Genomic DNA, 21202 nt, shown 5'->3' on the forward strand with positions numbered 1-21202 from the left:
AAAACCCCCAGGACCACAAATGTACATGAGACTAACATTCTCCTGTCCCTCGCACTACCACCTGTGTGCTCTGACACCTGCTCCAGCCAACAAATGCAGCATCCCAGAGCACATGCACACAGGTGTGCACAAACACAAGTCTGCATTCCACCCCAAGGTGGACTCTGGAAGGTTCCTCACTGCAATGGGCTGAGCTCTGATGGAGGGATGTAGTGGCGAGACTCGAAGGGTGACAAGAAGGTGTTCTCGACCCAGCCTGAGTGACCTGGGTCCACCTCTCCACTTGCCTTCACTTTCTGAGGGCAGGCTCAGCCCCACAGCACGTAAGATGTGTTTAATTTCCAAACTAGCCTAAAGCAGAATATTTCCAGTAACGAGTCACTGGGAGTGAAAATAAAGTGTATAAGGTCTCATTCTCAGCTGCTTTTGCTTTTGGTATTCTTATCTTTTTGGTTTTGGTTTTTGGCTTTTCACACTCCCTTCTGGCCGCCTCTTCTGGATCTGCCTTTCTCATGGACCTACTCCCTCTTCCAGATTGAGCCTGCTCTCGGTCTCCGGAAGAATCACAGACTGTCAGCATCAGAAGGGGCCACCTGGCGTCAAGGTGCTTCCTTTAGCTTTTGGTCAACCTGCAGGCCTCACAGCACCGACTCACCACCAACCACTGCTGCCCCGTGGTGCCCACATGCCACATGCGAGCATTCGCCCAAAGGGCGTCTCAGCCTGGGCCGTGAGCTGCCCAGCTCCACAACTATTAATACTTTTAGCTTTTTCTGTAGTTTACTTGCCCTCCTCTCAGCCTTTTAGCAAGAGGATCCACTTGTGATGATGACGTTATGGTTCCCACCAGTTATTTTCCTAAATAGAGAAAACTTTAGTTTTTCATGACTTCAGCTCTGATGCTGTTTCCCAGCACTTGACCCAGAGGACAAAGGCACACGACACTCACGGAGCTCACAACCCCCAACCCCCTCAGCAATCTACCTCGTCCAAATGCAAATCACAAACTGTAACACCACGCTTCTGGTCTAGCCCCGTGTCCTCGGACTGGATACCAAAGCATCACCCATGAGGTCGTCAGAAAAACAAATTCCCAGGCAGGCAGCCCAAACTCAGAATCACAAACTGTCCCTCCCACCTTTCCTTCTTTTAAGAATTCAGATATCATCTCAGGAGTCTTCTAAAAGCTTTATTTGAGATATAATTCACATATGTATCATAAAATCACCTATTTTAAGTGAATAATTTTTTAGTAAATTTAGTAAATGGTTATACAATCATCAATAACATTTCCCTCAATGCAAAACGACTCCTAGTATCCACTGGCAGGTGGTCTCCATTCCCAACCCCAGCCTCCAGCAACCAACCAATAATCTACTTTCTGTAGTTTTTACTCTTTAGGAAATTTCACATAAATGGAATCACAGAATATGTGGTATTTTCCATCTATCTCCCTCCATTTTATGTTTCTGATATTGTAGCTTGTACCAGTTCATTCCTTTTCCTATCTGAGTAGTGTTCCATTGTATGGATCTACCAGTGTGTTTATCCACTCACTGGTTGATGGTAATGATGTATTTCCATTTGGGGGCTATTATGAACAATGTTTCTATAAACATTAGTTTACAAGTTTTCTGTAGACATATTTTCTCGATTTTCATGTGTATTTTCCTAGGTACCTAGGGTCTTATGGTAAATTTGTATTTAACTTTTTAAGAAACTGCTAAACTGTTATGCAAAGGGGCTGCACCAGTTTCTCCACATCTTTGCCAACATCTGTCATTGCCTATCTTTTGGGTTACAGCTATTTTGGTATTGTTATTTGGTACAGTTATTCTGGGTGGGAAGTGGCATCTCAGTTTTAATTTGCACTTCCCTAATGACTAAGGATGTTGAACATCTTTTTGTATTTATTGGCCACTTGTGGATCTTCCTTGGAGAGATGTCTATTCAAATCCTTTGCACTATTACTTGGATTGTCTTCTTGTTAAGGAGTTCTTTGTATACTCTGAATATCAATCTTTTATCAATATGATTTATAAATGTTTTTTCCCAGTCTGGCTTGCTTTCTCATTTCCTTAACAGTGGCTTATGACACACAAGTTTTTAATTTTGATGGAGTCTAACTTATCAACTTTACCTTTTAGATTGTGCTTTTGGTGTCGTATACAAGAAATCTTTGACAAACCATGAAGATTCTTGCCTATAATTTATTCTAAATTCAATAGTTTTAGCTCTTGCATTTAGGTTGTTGGTCCATTTTGAGTTAGCTTTTGTATATTATGAACGATCTAAATTCATCTTTTTGCATATGGATAACCAATCCTTCCAGCCTCAACTGTTGAAAGGGCAACATTTTCTCCACTGAATTGCCTCAGTACCTCTGAGGAAAACCGACTGCCCATGAATGTAAGGATTAATTTCAAGACTCTAAATTGTCTCACTGAGATAGCTAGATGTATCTAGATATATCTTCATTCCAATACCACACTATCTTGACTACTGTAGGTTTATAGTTAAGTTTTAAAACCAGGAAGTATAAGTTCTCCAAATTTGTTTTTATTTTTCAAAATTCTTGTGGCTATTCTGAGTCCTTTTATATTTCCATAAAAGTTTTAGGATCAGCTTAATTCCTGCAACAAAACCTGCTGGAATTTTGACAGGAATTGCCATATTAATAGTGAATCTTCCAGTCCATGAACATGGAATGTCTCTCCATTTATTTAGATCTTCTTGTGTACAATCTCATACTTTTATTAAATTTATTCCTAAGTATTTTATCCTTTTTGATGGAATTAATTTCAAGTTGATGTAATTATATGTAGAAATGCAATTGATTTTTGTATATGTCTTCTATCTTACAACCTTGCTGAATTCCTTAGCTTTAATGTTTTATGTGTGTATCACTTAAGATTTTCAAGATAGAATCATCTCATCTGCAAATAAAGATAACTTTATTTCTTCCTTTCCCACCTGGATGCTTTTTATTTTTTTCTTGCTTGACTGCAGGGTTAGATCTACAGTATAAAGTTGAATAGAAGGAATGAAAGTGGACAACTTTGACATTCCTGACTTCAGGGGAGAAAGTTATTCTTTCACCATGAAGTATGATGTTAGCTGTTGTTTTTTTATAGATACCCTTTGTCCGGTTGAGAAAATTCCCTTCTAGTCCATGTTTTTGAGAGTTTTTGTCATGAATGGTGTCACACTTTGTCAAATGCTTTCCCTCTGCCTTTTGAAATGACTCGTGTCTTTTGTCCTTCCATCTATTAATATGGTGGAATACATTCATTGGCTTTCTGGTATTAAATTTCACCTGGCCATGAACCTAAGACTTTCTAAATGTCATTGGATTTGTTGAAGATTTTTGTATCTATATTCATAAGGGATACTGGTCTGTAGTAGTGTTGTGATGCTTTTGTCTGGCTTTCGTATCAGGATAATAGGGGGCTCATAACATAGAACAAGTAAGTATTCCCTCCTCTTCTATTTTCTGAGTCTCTGAAAGATTGGCATTATTTCTTCTTTACATGTTTGACTGCATTCACCAGTGAAGCTATCTGGCCCTGAGGTTTATTTCATGAGAGAAGTCTAGTTTCCAGTCTAATCTCTCCACTTGTTATAGATCTAATGAAATTTTCTATTTCTTCTTGACAAAGTGTCGGTGATTTGTGTCTTAAGATTTGTCCATTTCACTTGCATTGTCCATGTGTTGACATAAAGTTGTTCACAGTATTTCCTTACCATTCTTTTAATTTCTATAAAATTGGTAGTTACGTGACCTCTTTGATTCTTGATGTTGGTAATTTGTGTCTTCTTTCTTCCTTGGTCAGTGTAGCTAAAGGTATGCCAAACTTGATCTTTTCAAAGACCCAACAATTGCTTTCACTGATTTTTCTCTACTATTTTTGTTTTCTATTTCACTGATTTCCAAACTAATCTTTATTATTTCTTTCCTTCTGTTTGCTTTGGATTTATTCTTGCTCTTCTTTTTCTAGTTTTTTTAAGGTGGAAGCTTAGACTTTGATTTGAGATCTTTTTAATGTAAGTATTCACAGCTATAAATTTCCCTCTGAGCACTGTTTAGCTGCATCCCATATATTTTGATATTATGTTGTGATTAACACTTATTAGGAAGTGATATCCAATTTTTTTTTTTTTTTTTACAAACACCTCTTTAATCATCCACTTACTATCGTTTTTGCAAAAGTCCAACTTCCAGGAAGATAACAAGGAATTTAATATAAAAGGTTGTTAGTTAACCAATTCAAGCTCTGTACTTCAGATTCTAAGAAGTAACATTGAGCATATTAAGATCTCTCTATCTATGCATAATAGTCCAGTAATCAGGCCAATGTGAGCTATCTGGAAAATAAACATGGATGCATTTGGTATTAAGCCACTGCATACACACACCCATGTCATCATTCAGATGGTTTGAAGACTGAGTTCCATCCTCTTAAAGACAAATAAGAATTCTGTGAAACACACAGCTAAGTGGTTATTTAGAGAAATTCCAAGTGTACATGGCAAACGAATTGTGATAAAATACTATTCTTTTGTTCCTATAATAGTTTCTTTTAATTAATAAGCATCTTTCAAAGTTATAAAATGACATCAATTCATTTTCCAAAGTTAAATCAATGTGTGAGAGCATGAGAGAGCATCCTGCAGGTGAAAATCATTTTGGCACAAGGTACTTCCGTGTCCTGCAAGTTTTCTGTTTTGTTTTAAAACTATTACCGAGTATCCTTTCAGGAATAGAACAGAAGTAGTCTAAAATGACTTGAGTTTTGTTTCTGATGAAGCTATCAACATCATTTGAATACTGAAGCCTGAGGGTTGCTTTCCACCAGAAAGTCATACCTAAATGGGCAACAGCAGACGAGGGTCACCAGGCTGAGGTCCGAGGTAGAACTAACACAGCCTGGCTCATGAATGGGCAAAACACAGGAATGCCATGTGCTGATATCTGAGCAATCTCATAAGCACATTCACAGAACTCCAAACACAACAACTTTAATCATTTCCCCAGTTCCAAAGTCTTCTACGAATAAGATTCGTATATTGACATAAAAGTTAATCTGAAGGTTTAAAAGTCAAAATCATTAGAAACATAAAAGCATTTTCTCACCATCCCTGAGATACAGCCTTGGAAATATTAAAATAACAAAAACTCCCATGATTTTTAAGTACTCCCTAAGATCCAAGATGGTAGGTCTCAAACTTGAGTATGCACAAAATTACTTAGGGGTAGGGAAGGAGTTCTTCTAAGATCGCAGTTTCCTGAGCGTCAACTTTAGTTTGTGTGAAGCCTAGGAATCTGTATTTTTAATAACCCTCACACAGATGATCATGTAGCTGACTCTCACGCTGCACGCAAAGACACTAGCCTAAGGGGTTAGCAGAAACAATTTCTCAGTCTTACTGAACACTCTTAAAGACCACCCATTTCTGATGATTAACAAAATTAACATGTAATCAATTCCTATTTCTTAGCTCTTTAACCCCTTTCTACTCCAGAATAATAACTTAATGGTGAGTTACAAGCACAGTGTCAGTGAGGAAAAAAGCTACAAAACCTCACCTTTTAAATATATAATCTTAATGTAAGTAAATGAATCTTCTATAAAGGCTTATTTAGGCTCATGACAGACCATTAAAACTGTGCTAACTGTTGATAAGGCAAGGAAAATAAAAGCACGAAAGGACTGGGGACTAACGTGTAAGAGAAAATGGTCACGTCAGCCAACATTTCATTACAGTACACGGTGCCTGCTTAGCCACCAGCTCCAACAGGCAACCTGGAGCTGGGCAGCTGCCCTTTTCTCTGCAATCCTGGTCACCAATGTGTGGTGCTAAAGTGAAAGGGAGAAATTAGACCCTCAGTGGCCTTCCCAGGAACCACTCAGAGAAAGAATTCCCATGTTGAAAAATGAAAAGTGTTCCTAGTTGTCACAGCAAACCCCACCATCAAACACACTCTTGACAGTCATGTAGGACCAACTCCCGAGGCTGTAAACCCAGCATGGTCACTTGGGATACAGATTTGACACTTCTGTCTGTGAACATTTTCCTGGGGCCTCCTGACCATCCACAATAGGAGTGTAACTGAGACAGTAGTTACGCAACAGATCTCTGTGCAAAGAGAGCAGTTCTCTCACTACTCCTCCTTCCAGGAAGCAGCCACGGGGTAGAGGTTGGGGGGGGAGGGGTTGGGCAGCAGGGTCCTTGGGGGCAGGTGGATATCCTGACCTCTGAGGTTTGAGTGTCACCTGTGTCCAGCAGACAGGATACAATCACTTTACCAGGGACTACACTCGCCACTGGCCCTCAGGCCCGGGCTGCTCCCTGGACTTTACGGATGCCATGAGGGGTGACGGGTGACAACCTCAAAACTCAACTGGCCTGTGACACCAATCACGATGTTATGAACATGCTGTGCAGCAGGCAGTCAGAGGCCCTGGTGGAGGCCAGAACAGTGGAGATGCCTCCTGACTCTATCGTGGGCCTCTACCCAAGCACTCAGCTTCATAGATGTTCTACAGGCACTCAGGAGCTGGCAGACAGCCTGAAGTGGAGAGCCATTGAGAGACAGACTCTCAGGTGAACCTGAGATGAATCTGCTCAGTGTCTCTTCTAATGCTTAAAGGTATCCTAGGCACTGTATGAATTAGCTTACTCCTGTTTTCAATAATGTACTTTCATATACTTCCCTTTTGGGGGGATTTTCTGCTCAAAGTCACTCAAACCAGAACTTTTCAAAAGGATACTCTGGACACTACCTAGGGAACTAGGTATGACTTTACCATCTGAAAAAATTCATGACACAAGATTCTTAAAATCTTGTCTTTAAAGATCATAAAAAGTAAATAAATCAACACAAAATTATATTAACATGATCCTGAAATAAGATGCTTAATAAAGGTATGACAATTTACTTAAGTGCAAAGGAATTTTGGTAATATGGTTAGCTATAAAAGGAACTTAATTTTCTTGGAAAAATTAACAGACTTAGAACAACGGCCTCAAATAAATTTTGAAAAACTTCTAATTTACCTTCAGTTCAGTGCTGAATGAGCATATAAACTATTAAGTTAAACCTAGGATGCTCAGTATAAGGAAAACATTAAAATACCTTGATATACAAAAGTCTCATCTTAATAGTGTCTTTCCTCAAAATACTTAAAATGTCTTGAAATCCAGTAAATCCTACAATATCACATCAGAAAAGTGAAGGTGGTAAAGTTGGTCTTTTCTCCAAAGAAGGTAGAGATAAGAATACAGAGCTACTGTTAAGATGTGTGTCTAGCCAAAAATCATGCCTTCACCTCTGTTCCAGCTTGAAATTGTAGGGAGAACTGTTTTTAAACAGGAAACAAATCACAAACAATTTTAGAATATTTTAAATTATGAAGACACAGAAACTGGGGAAAAGGTTTTAGATTTTTCTGATATTAATGGTACACAATTTGAAACTTAACCTTGCACTTCATGATAAAACTATAAGATAAGGTGCATGTAAAACCTGAGAAGCAGCAGGTATGACAACCCAACCAGGCAAGTCCTGACCACAGCCAAATGGATCCTGCTGGAACGTGGAACACAAGTTTGTCCTGCTGTCTCACAGAAAGCCCCTCACTGGAGGAGGCTGGGCAGAAACAGCCCTGGTGGATTCCAGTGTATTAACAGTCTGTTGGCCAATGGTCGGCTGGGAGGATTTTGACTGTAAACTGAGAATATGCTGCAATTTACATTTTACTTTGTTTTCTCTTTCTAAAAGCTACACCACACCACTCTTTGGTGTCACAGACAACTAAAATGCTTAAATGGCAGTTGTAAGCTCCTCCATGGAGCACAGTGTAGCAGGGAGAACACCGGTTAGGAATAAACACCTTCATCAGCTTCATGTTCATCAGCCAAAGTAATTGTTGGTATAAGGCACCTCACTGAACCAGGCGAGCAGTGGGAAGACTTCCATGTAGTAACATGCAGAACAGACACAAGCTTATTGCTATCTGAATTACCTTGCTAGTTTAAATGTAGTATATAGATTGTCACTTATTCTGAGGCATTTTTGCAAAAACAAGTTACTCTTTCCTAAGTGCTTTTAAAAAACAGGAAATCATAGTATTATTCTGGATAAACAAATTAGAAGTTCAGAGATGTTAAAAGAAAATCATCATGCAAAGAAAGAAACTGAGCACAGAGATGTTTTAAAATAGAGAACAGAGACCAGACTCCAAATACCTGCCCAGGGCTAATTCTACCAGGCCTTGTGAATTTATCCTGCAAAGTCCAGCTGCTGCACCGCACCGCACCCCCCCCAAAATCCCAAGTCATAACGACCATATAACTCACGTACTGGTGAATTTTAACCACACAACAGTGACCACAGGTTTTAGGAGCCATTTCAGTGAGATGCCTCTCCGAGGTGGCAGCATACCATATCAATTTACATTATCTGGAAAGAAAGAGCAATCTTCCACAGGACTCTTCAAACTTCACTATTAAAGGATGGAGAATTTTCAAGGGCAAAATAACTATGTATACCTATTTTGTTCCATAAAAGATTTTAGGTAGCTTATGAAATTATTTGTGTATTATCCACATTTACAAAATATCCTAGAGGCAAGTGTACGTTTTTGCTACTATCTGAAGAGTATTAAAGCTGAATTAGGTTAGAACTGACTTGCTTACAGGTTATAATAAAGACCTGCAACATAGCAACATTTGAAATTCCACTCTGAAGAAGTTTAATTAAACCCTCACCTCCTTTAGAGGAAGGCAGCCTGCTATCTTCACTTTCCCAGCAGGACAAAAACCTGCTCTTGGTGCCCACACCCTCGACACCTTCCCAGGCGTCCCACTGAAGAACACAGGCAATGGCACCGTTACGCGCCAGCTGCCAGCTACCATTCTCGGACAACTTGATGGTTATTTCTTTTGAGCACACATGAAAATAAAATGAAATTCTGTTGCAGTTTAAATAAAGCAGCTGGCTTTACCTGAGTGCGGGACCAATGTTAAAATAGCCATACCAGAAATTAATTAAAGATGGGACATCAAATACTAAGGTGAAATTTAATACCTGCAAACAACCCCGCCCCCCCCCAAACCATAATCAACTTTTAAAACTTCTCCAAAGAGGGACTGATTTCAGATTATATTAGAGAAAAAGCAACATCGGTGATTAAAGGCACAGTGCATCAAGGCCTCACTTGGGGTGGGAGTGAAGACAGGGGTCATGACTCTATTACACACAACGGCTACGTTTCATCGGGCGTGACTGTCCTGTTTTAAAGATACGACTGCCCTCTTAGGCAGCAAGACATTCTGAAAGTAGACTGCTATTTAAATTACTCCAAATCGGGCCACTGGCCGACACTGCCAACGCTAGCACCACGTTTCACGAAAGCACTAAGGAGGCAGTTCAGTGTTCATGACCCCTACGGCAATGTGAGAACATTAGCAAAACACAGATGCAGACCTTTATTCACGAAGGTTATCTTTATAGTCTACCTCTCAGTCACAATAAAATGGAAAATGTGGAACATCCCACTGACCTTTCAACGGTGCTTTTTACAACAGTTTTTACATATGCTGGGAGATGCTAGTGTTCTGAAAAAATATAAAAATGGAAATCTTCCCGATTGACATTATATAAGTGAAACTATATGAAACTAAAAGTAAGGTCTCAAAGATCATAAAATCAGAGCAAAACATGGCAAGGCCTGAAATGACAGAGCTGCTGTCTGTGTAAGGCCCTGACACCCAATGAAATCCCAGCACGAAGGCGACTCGCCACCTCTGCATCGGGCTCAGGTTTGAATCACGCACACATCCAGCATCACTGGATCCACTCATCTTTTGAGTGAGTAGGGCAGGATTCTCCCCAGTTACAGATGAGGAAAAGAAGTTAGAAAGGCTAAACAATTTGCCTGAGATCATACTGATAGGAAGTGGGCAACTAGAACTCAGAGATTTGGCTCTTCTTTCAATGCTCTTTTTAGTACACTAAATTTATCCATCCCTTTTAAATAAAAATAGAAAATTAGTATTGTTTTTAAAATAATTAGTCTGTCAAAAATAATGCTCTGACAATAAGATTTCTTTTCCATTGTAAGCTTAACAGTAAGAAAGCCCAACTAAATTTTAACACGGTGCTGTGGATTAAATTGCGTTACCCCAAAACTCATCTGTTGGTATCCTAACCCCTGGCAACTCAGAATGTGACTGTATTTGGAGATATGGCCTTTAAAGAAGCAGTTCAGGTTAAATGAGGTGGTTATAGCGGGCCCTAATCCAATGTAACTGATGTTCTTACAAGAGATCACGACAGACACACACAGAGGGAACACCATGTGAAGTTGGAGGTAGGACAGCTGTCTGCAAGCCAAGGAGAAAGAACTCAGGAGAAACCATCCTGCTGACACCTTAACCATGGAGTTTCACCTTCTAGACCTGAGCAAGAATAAATGTCTATTGTTTAAGCCCCACAGTCTGTGGTGTTTGTTACAGCAGCCTGAGCTGACGGACACATATAATATGTAGAGCAGTATCAGAAAACAATCCTTCAGTGGTCTACCGCATGTAATCTGATCAGAGCATGACCCTTTTTAAAAAATATAATTACCAAATTTTAAAAAAGGGCCAGTGACAACGGGTGAGACACTTCTGTTTTTGTTTACTTGTTTGTCTTACAAATGCACGTGAATTAAGGAGACAAGGAGACGGCTGGTAACAGGTGTTAGTTTCCTGTGCTCTGTGTGATCTCTCCCCCACAGACTGCTCAGAGGCAGTAATTCTAGTTGTAGGACAATGCAGGCTGTGGACTCCATCCCTTCAGACATGTTTTTCAGTCCTTAACATACTGCTCTCTTCTGCTGGCTGGACTGCTCTGAAAATGACCACAATCTTGTCCTTCTCCTGTGACAAATCAGATTTGGGATAAATTAAGACAAATGCAGTGGTTAAAACTACTTGGCCACGGTATTACAGGGCAACTCGAAGCAACACTTTGTTCAAATCAGGTCCCCCGTAAATAACAGACATGCACACACACACACACACACACAGAGTAAACACAGTCCGCAACAAAGTACAACTCTTGGGGAAAAAGCCACAGTCACCAGGGACCACTCTCCTCTCGTTTTTCTAGTGGGAATGCGCAGTGCACAAGTAGTCGTGTTCAGATTTCTTACAAATCCTTTAGGAGACAGATCTAAGGCAAAAGCTTTAAAGCTACTTTCACAATCTATATCAGAAGACAATTCAGAATGCTGAATTTCAATCTTCAGTTGTTAACTGTTTATGTTAATATCAAGGTTTTTAAAAGGTCTTCCTTCTGTCCCTTTCACATCATAATCTGCTTTGGTTCCAACAAGAAGACACAGAATTTAAAGTTACGTGTAACGTGCCAATCCTATAAAAAGGATTTTTAGGTAGTTCACATGGTACTTCTAGCTCTAATGTTCCCCCAGAGCATGAATTTTCAAAGCATAAGCTGAAAGTAATGAAAGAGGATGGAGATAAAGCGGAAGCAGGAACACACCCACAGTACACACGGCAGCCTACTCACCTACTGTTAACAGCCAACGTAAAAAAGAAATGCATGGAAAGGGCCCACGCTTCCGTGTCACCATTGCGAGAGCTGACAGGGGTCAATGCGCTACCTGGTCCAGTGCCCTCACATAAAAATTAAGCAGAAAGAATGCAATGTCATTTTTAGGCAAAATGATGTGCCAAGGCAGTACCCGAAGACCATCTGCCACTGAGTTACCAAAACCTAAGAGTTTTAGGGCCCATACAGGGGCAGAGACTATCCTAGAATGTCTGGAGAAACAGTTTACAGACTCACCTAATTTTCTGAAATTCAGCAGCCTAAAAACTTAAACACACACACACACACACACACACACGTATATTAATGACATAGGACAATTACTGTAAAAACTAGGAAGGCGCATAAGAAGTCTAGGTTTTATAAGAATATTAACTTAATGACATGTTTAAAGTGTCTTTGAAATATAAAATAGTATCTACATTCTTGTGATGGAAATTATTTAAATATTTCCAGTATAATTTCTCTCCAAATAAAAGATATTTATTTTTATCTTTTATTAGCTATATTCAGTATAACTTTGGGTTACAATTCTCACTATAAAGAGATTTCTACATTCTAGTGACTTAATATAAAACCTTTTATTATGCAACTTGGAAATAAAACACTTTTTGCTATCAATGTACGAAATAAGGTTACAAAAAATTATCCATAGAAATTACTGGACCATGGACTATTCAAATCAAATCACCCCACTGAAGTAATTTAATTCTGAGGCGTGAACACAGCAGCTTGGAGCCCGGGCACAGCATTGAGGGTCTGAGTCCTGATGGCCTCTGTAATCCTGGACAAGGTACTCAACCCTCACTCCTTTTACAACAGCTCAACATGGAAAAACGTCATGCCTTCCTCACAGTATTAAGAATTAAATGAAGGGACTTCCCTGGCAGTTCAGTAGTTAGAAGACTCTGCGCTTCCACTGCAGGGGGCATGGGTTCGATCCCTGGTTGGGGAACTAAGATCCCGCATGCCACATGGCATGGTCAAAAAACAAAAACAAAAAAACAAAGTGTTTGGCAAGGTACTTATTAAGCACTTTTGCTAGTGCTTTATTAGTGTCAAATGCTTTATTATCACAGAGCTGTGACTGTACCAAGTGAAGAAACAATGGAAAACAAGCCCATCCCTGCAATTCTCCAATAGTGGCGACTGCTCTAGACCTAGTTCTTCAGTTTACAAACAGCAGCCAGCAACCGCCAACCTTTAGACTAAGCTTGCCTTGTTATTTTGGGGGGAAATATTTCCTGAGCTGTACCTTCGATACTGCAATGAGTGATTTACCTTCAGGAAGACGACTGTAAGATCTCGCCCAGGGTGAACACGTGTGCTTCCAGGTTCATCTCCTCCCTACACCTGTCTGCGACTCCTCTCACCAGAGTCTGAGAGGTGGTCCTGCATCCCCTTGGCCAGGGCCTCAGCAGTGGTCATTGCAGCTGCCATGCCAAGCCTCCCCAGCCACTCTGGCAGCAAGAAAAGCGACCTGTCCCGTCCTAGCTTTAACCACGGATCTTTGGGCCAAACAGGGAAACATAAAAAATGAATCTAATTAAGGGCAGGCATACCATAAACTCTACTTTTCCCCCTCACTGATAAAATTATCCAGGAAGATAAAATACAGAGTACATATAGTTCCAGTATTACCTACATGTCTTTGTCCTTACTACTGAAAAAAAAATGGAGATTTTTCACTGCTGAATTTCACTAGTTGGTGTTTAAGTATTAATAAAAGCAATATATAATTATAGCAAGAAAAGATGTGAAAGTATAAAACACACATTATTTCATTCTATTTAAACAATTCTTTTAAGTTTAAAATTTTATGATAAATTGAAATTTCTCATTAATTGCTAATCACAAACTTTCATATTCTGGACTATGTAATATATTGGGGCTATTGATTATTGCTCCCTTTCTTTACAGGTACTATTAATTATCATTCAAATAAAAATTCTATTTCTTTCTGTTCCTATATATATCTGACATTTACATTTGGTGAAAAGAGGGAAAAAAGGTCTCTTAAAATCTTCAAGTAAAACTTCAAAAACTTTTTCAGAAGCACGTTTAACACATCAGTTTGCTCATAAGCACAAAATTTACAGTCAAAAGTTGCACATAAAGGGTTTATTTTAAATGTTTTAAGGAATAGGATAGAGTTACATCATAATTATAAAAATTACTTACAGAATGAACAGATTTATATTGTTTATACTTCTAAATGCAGAGAACAGGGAACTGTCTACACATTGTATAAAATAAAATTAAAATTAAAAATGAATTCAAGCTTGAAAGATGAGGTCATTTACCTAATTTTAAAATGCGAACACGAAGACCTCTGAACTATACACATTCGTTCGAACTGCACTAATGATGGAAAATACAAAAAGCGCAGCATTTCCAAGGAACCACAGACATTTTGACCATAATTATTTTCTGTTACAATAATTCCTGTTTTGTCTTTGGAGAACTTTTTCTTTTTTTTTTTTAAGACAATCAGCTTCAAGGATGTCTTCAGGCACTACAATTTGTGACAATCAAAACAGTCTTCTAATGGGTCCACAGCGTTCAGAGATTCAAGCCCAATGCACTTCAGGGTTTGGCACGTAAAACAATAATAGAAATGAAATCTGGTTTAGAAGCAACTGTGACTGTTTTAAGAATGCACAGTCCCTTCAAATGCTGCATGACATACACAACTGGAAAATCACCTTCTGTTGGCACTACATTTGCTTCACCAGTGCATCTTTACCCTACAACCACTGAAACAGCACAGTTAAGCAAATATACAGAAACTGAAAACAAATAAAAACAAAGATAGAAAACAAAAAACCTAAATATATTTAACATGCAATTTTAGTTAGTTACATTGAACATTCTACTTAGAATAGAGCATGCAAAAAAGGATGGTCTGCTTTTAAGGTTTTCCTTTGAAGCTTTACATGGCAGCCAGACATCACGCACGCACACACACACGACACAATAATACTATAGCAGGTCAATGAGAAAGGCCAATACATTTTATACAGAGATTCATGTCTTGTGTTGTCACAAGTCCCATGATAATTTTGGAAATTAATGTTGTATTCCTAGAACAAGGAACCAACATTCCGATACCAGGAAAATGCAAGCAGTGCATGCAGATCTGAAACATGAGCCTAGACGAAGCCTGAAATACTCGGCTGGGGAGCATAGTCATGGCGTCAGGAAGTGTGGTTTAAGCCACCAAAAGAAAAAAGAATGGGGAAAAAAAAAAGGAAAAAAGAACAACAAAAAGACCCCTTCCCCTTCCTTCAACCCTAAAGGCAATAAATGGAACAATGATTAAAATAATGATGATAATAAATCACGTCACATTCATCTAGAGAGATCACGTGGTATTAAAAGTTGCTAAAGGTACTTGCAGAAAAACCACAATGCAAGTCATTAAGTAATGCCAGAAATGTTTCAACTCAACTGACCCAACCCTCAGGATGCCTCCAAAGGACTTTATTTTTCAGTCTGAAGTCACTGTGTCCTGTTCATGCAGTGCACGCTGGACAACTCCCTCTCTGGGCCACACGTGTCCACTTGGGCACGGGGAGCTGGGCTCAACCTTGAGATTCACATGCAGGAACTCTTTACAAGAGCCTCCAGGAGAACAGATGACAGATCTGTAGCATGACACTTGTTTCAAGCACAGGAGGAACATCTAAGACCTGGGTACCCACTGCACGGAGGAGCTCACCCCTGGCTGCCCTCAGTGAGGCACTGGGCACGCTGGAGAGACCTGGGGTGCTGTATTTACATGGTGCGCGAGGTTACCACCCACCAGCACAACAAGGCACAGCCTTCCTGAAGGCGAAAATGGGCATCACACAAACCTCGCATAGCGCGGCCTTGAAACTACAGGATCTCTTAACATCAAGAACAGCCATGACAGACGTCACACAGACCTGGTGTTTGACTGAGATTCATATGCATTTAAGCTTTCTGCCCAAATCTGAGGTAAGATTTTCAACCTCCACAAGACTGGTTTCACAAATCATCTTTCTCCTAGCTTTCAAACTGCCAGGGATCATCCAAAACAAAGTGATAGGCTGACGTTCTGCTGCTAAATGAACCACTTTTGCAGTTCTATTTTAGTTAAAACAACCTTGCAGGAAAGGATTCAGTGGCTAAGGGCTGCTATCAGTCACACCCACAAGCCAGTGCAGGTGACTGACCCTGATGTGGTAGGATCCACCAAATGGAATGACTCCACATCAACAGCACACCATGAGTAAGAACATACAGCACCACAAGAGGTGTCAGGAATTTAAGCTGTTATTTGTCTAGACATTCTTTGAGGGGAAAAGCCGAGGGGGAAAAGTCTTCTGACCATAATCATATATCAGTAATAACAGTAATAAAAATAAAGGTATCCCAGAGAACTTGTTAAAAGGCAACAACGTCATTCTTAAACTTACATTTCTAATATAAAAGCACTACGTTCTTCCAGGAACTTACCAAATACACATAAACCGCTGATATACTGTTGCCTTTTAAATCCGTGTACTAAAATTCCAGATTACTAATTTGTACAAATAATGGACCAAATGTGCCATCCAAAATACACCTGCATTACACTATGTGGACCAAGTACCTGGGCTTTGCTTAAAAAGAAGTATTTATGATAAAAAAATGTAAACAAATAATGTACAAAGCTTAGAATTAAAGGCAGCCTTTTACCCAGATTTCTAACTGTTTTGTAAAATTGTAATGTGGGTCATTAAATGTTCACAGGTGATTCATATTTTAATTTACAGTTTAAAGCCTCCAGACTGAAATGGTGCTCTGAACTTGACTTTCAAAATAAGCTGAATGTCCCGATGTGCTTCCTGTGCCCAAATTTAATTTTAAATAAACAGCAGTAATACATTGAATACACTAAATACAAGTGGCTTGGGTCAGCACTCCTGTTAAACTGGAGAAAATTATGTAACCCCCACTCCAACCCACAAAGAAAGGACTGCCCATGAAGTGTGTGTGTGTGTGTGTGTGTGTGTGTGTGTGCGTGCGCGCACACAGATCTATGTGTATGTATATATACATTATATATGTATACACACAGATGTAGATAGGTAGGTAGATATAGATACATATATATCTCAAAAAAAGGCAATAACAAAAATACCAAACTATGCTTGCATTGTGGCAGCAGAATAACAGTGTTAAGCGTGAAGGGGAAAGTGGATAAGATCTACTACAGTTTTAAATGACTATGATACTAGCTTAACTTTTACCAGACTTGCCTGTAACTCCCTTCCAAACAGACAGACTTCTTTTAAGAGGAAGGAGTTCCTTACACAAAATGCTTTGTGTTCACATAAATCTGTACTATTCAGAACAAAACCAGTTCTGCTGGCAGAGATTGTGGGTTCGCAGGGACATTTAAGCTTTCATTAAACTGGAAAGCAATCAAGTCTTTATGTCTACAAATTATACATTTAATAGTTCCACAAATTTGGCAAAGTTCGTGATGACATCTAGGATGTTTTCACCAAATCGTAGACATAAATATGGAAATCATCATCAAACTTGATGAAATAGACAGACGGTTTGGCTTCTACTTGATGAATGACCATGCCAGTCCTCTTAGAGCCATCTTCTTTGGCATATTCCACTTGTTTGCCTACCAGGCTGTCCACAACTTCTCCTGGTTCCCTTTCTGCTGGAGGTGAATCATCTGTATTTAAAAGGGGGAAATAAGAGAATTTAGAGTCAATTTTTAGATACACACCAACTCACATATCTATTTTAATAATTAAAAAAATTTTTTTTAATATCCTGAATTCATCTTGATTTTCTAGACCAAGAGTCAGCAAACTTTTCCTTCAAAGGCCAGACAATACATATGTTAGCCCTGAAGCCATACGGTGTCTGTACCAACTACTCAGCTGTATTGTTGTCACATGAGAGCAGCCACAGATGATGATGATATATAAATGAATGGTGTGGTTGTGTGCCAATAAAACTTTATTTACAAAAACAGTGTGCTGACCCCCCAAGAGCTAGACATGTAAACGACTTTGAAAATCATAACCAGAAATTCCTTTGGCTTATATTTAGTTATAGCTATAATTACCTAAAGAGGGATGGACTAAAAGAAGGAAAGGGTCAAGAAAAAAACTAAATACAGTTGACCCTTGAACAACAGGGGTTTGAACTGCATGGGTCCACTTACACAGGGATTTTTTCCAATAGTAAATACACGATCTGCAGTTAGTTGAATCCACAGATGCAGAGGAACCGCAGATACGAAGGGCTGCCCGTAAGTCACATGCAGATTTTCAACTGCGCGGAGGATCAGTACCCCCAACCCCAAAGCTGTTCAAGAATCAACTGTAATTATACAACTTCTTTCTTTTTTAAAAAAATTTTATTGAAGTATAGTTGATTTACAATGTTGTGTTTTATAACTTCTTAAAAATAAGCCTGCTTTACTTTGAAATAATTTCAAAGCAGATAATACCTACTGGGATTACTGAGAATGTGCTACGCACTTAAAATGCCTAAGTATTCCTGTCTTATCCTGTGAATCCTTAAAGTTTTTTTTCCCTCAACTTCATTTCATCACACATGGTCCTCTTAACCCAGTTTGAAAATAAAAGAGATTTCCTGTGCTATAAAAATAGGTGCCAAGTGAACTCCATCCTCAGACCAATTACAACGGAATCTCAGAGGATGGCTGAGGCACGTGTACTTCTTTAGAAGTCCCCAGGAAAATCTGAGCGTTGGAAAACACTGCCCGCCCTATGACCTAGCAAGAGCTCTGTAAATTCTAGGAATACACATAAAATGAGAACAAACCATCACTGCCAACAATAAAGAAACAAAGTACAAAAAAGGGGAGCCAGGGGATGGAGCTAGGCAGTTACAATTCTATTTTCAGAAACCCCTAACAGGTCCTGAATAACTCAAGCTCTTATCCATGTAGTAACAGAGAGCCTTCAAGTAGGACAACCAGGTATCCTGGTTTGCCCAAGACAGTCAGCGCTTATGCCAGTCGTCCTGACACAATGGTTAGCAGTGCACCTTTTTATTTTCACATGTATCCTGGTTTGGACCATATCATGTGTCTGTATTAACAGTAGTTTGCCTCTTTGATTATAATAAATTCTCTCACTGAATGGCCTAATCTGAAACCTGCTATTCTGATCTCACACAACACAAACAAACCACCTGAGCATAGTGTTATCAGTTCTTTAAAAAAAGGAAGTAAAGAGGAAATCTAAGCTGAACTCTTCTTCAACAGTGCTCTTCCGTCAAGCAGCAACATCATTCCACATCACACTTTTGTGGCACCTCATGTGTACAAAGAAATTACAAACACATGATCGCCATACGTTTTATAGTAACCATGAGTGAAGAAGCCAGGGACTCAGAGGTCACTGCAGAGCTCTTTGTATCAGAATTATCAAAACAGCAAGTAACAGCAAATAAACTTCCATACCACTCAAAAGAAAGGAGTGGGAGGATAAAGACGTGGTCGGTACAGGCAATGATTTAATGTACAAATGACCTCATACTTTGTATTATCAAGTCAACAGTACTTGCTTTGGACATTTCTCTACAAAAAAGTTTAGAACTTCATATAGGTTGGAGAAATGCTTTTATGGTATGCTCTCATATTTAAATTCCCGCCTATATACATTACACATTTACAGCAAATATACACACACTTAAAAAAAAAAAAAAATCTAAGAAGGCAGAAGTCAGGGCCAGATGAGCACATGAGTAGATTCACTGAGTGGCTTGTTCACAGGAAGAACTTTAAAAAAAAAAAAAAAAAAAAAAGGAACAGAGATGGTGTTACATTGCTAATAAATCCAGTGTCTGTCAGTCGGCCACATCTGTCTAGGGCCAAGAATTCATGTGTTTGAGGAAAAGCTATTGAGTAGTTTAAAGAAAAAAAAAAAAAAGGCTTACGCAAAAGTGAAATTAAGAAAATAATTTTATTCACAATAGCATCAAAAAGAATAAAATACTTAGGACTATAAGAAGTGCAAAAACTTATACTCAGAAAACTACAAAACGTTGACAGAAATGGAAAAAACTCAATAAATGAAAAATCACCTCATGCGCATGGGTCAATGGCTTAACTTAAGATGGCAATACGCCCCCGCCAAACTGATCTAGAGATTCAACACAATACCTAACAGAATCCCAGCTGACTTTTTTGCAGAAACTGACAAGCTGATTCTAAAATTCTAAAATGCAAAGAACAGCCAAAACAATTCTGAAAAAGAAGAAAGGAGGATTCACACTTCTTGATTTTAAAACTTATTATGAAGCAGTGTAATCAAGTGTGACACTGGCATAACTATAGACATATGGACAAATGGAATAGAACTCAAAGTCCAGAAATATCTCCATACCTCCATAGTCAAGTAATTTTTACCAAGGGTGCCAAAACCATTCAGTAGGAGAAAGAACAGTCCTTTCAAAAAGTGGTTTTCACACAACTGGATTGCCACATGCAAAACAAAGAAGTTGGGCATGACACATCATAAACAAATATTAACTCAAAATGTATCAAAGATCCAAGTAAGACCTACATGTAAGAGCTAAAACTGTAAGACTCTTAGAAGAAAACATAGGGGCAAATCTTCATAACCTTTGATTTGGCAAGGGATTATTAGATGTGACACCAAAAGCATGAGCAATAAAAAGAAAACTAGAAAAACAGGACTTCATCAAAATTAAAAACTTTTGTACTTCAAAGAATACTATCAAGAAAGTGAAAAGACAACTCAGAGAATAAGAAAAAGTATCTGCAAGTCACATATCTGACAAGAGACTTGTACCTGTACTATTGACTGTTACGACTCAATAACAGAAAGACAATGCAATTGAAAAACAGGCAAAGGATGTGAATAGATATTTCTCCAACGAGACACACAAATGGCCAATAACACACGAAAAGATACTTGACATCTTTAGTCATCAAAGAAATGAAAAACAAAACCACAATGAGGTATCATTTCACTACCACTAGGATGGCTAGAATCAAAAAGTCAAGTTAACAAGTGTTGGTAAGGATGTGGAGAAATCAGAACTCTCACACACTGTTGGTGAGAATGTAAAATGATGCAACCACTTTGAAAATCAGTCTGGCAGTTGCCTAAATGATTCAACCCGGAGTGATCACTATGCCTCATCAATTCCATTCCAAGGCATATATACCCAAGAAAACTGAAAACAAATGTCCACTCAGAAACTTGTACACAATTCTTCATAATAACCAAAAAGCAAAAAAAATCCAAATATCCATCAACAGATGAATGAATAAACAAAATATAGTATATCCATACAATCGAGTTGTATTTGGTTATTAAAAGAAATGAAGTACAGACACACGCTACAACATGGATGAGCCTTGAAAACATAAGCTGAGTTAAAGAAGCTAGTCACAAAGGACCCCACATTATATACACCATTCATATAAAAGTCCAAAGTCCAGAACAGGGAAAGTAAATTATTCTTGGCAAAAGGGTGAAAATTCCACAACCTATGCTTGGTGCATGACTAAAAGAATAATCACTTAACCCTAATAATTAAAAT

At 38.8% G+C, this 21202-nt stretch overlaps 1 protein-coding gene across 1 annotated transcript in view; it reads right to left on the minus strand.

Moving 5' to 3' along the window:
- Nucleotides 1-14071: 14071 nt before the first annotated feature.
- Nucleotides 14072-21202, minus strand: part of SPIN1 (spindlin 1) — a 64555-nt gene continuing 57424 nt past the window's right edge. The window contains 2 exon segments of the mRNA XM_082471360.1: nucleotides 14072-17136; nucleotides 17139-17324. Of these exon segments, the coding sequence (XP_082327486.1) occupies nucleotides 17078-17136; nucleotides 17139-17324 (245 nt within the window). The 3' untranslated portion in view covers nucleotides 14072-17077.

The sequence above is a fragment of the Balaenoptera physalus genome (assembly GCF_965194825.1).
Source record: "Balaenoptera physalus genome assembly, chromosome: 7".
Lineage (NCBI taxonomy): Eukaryota > Metazoa > Chordata > Mammalia > Artiodactyla > Balaenopteridae > Balaenoptera > Balaenoptera physalus.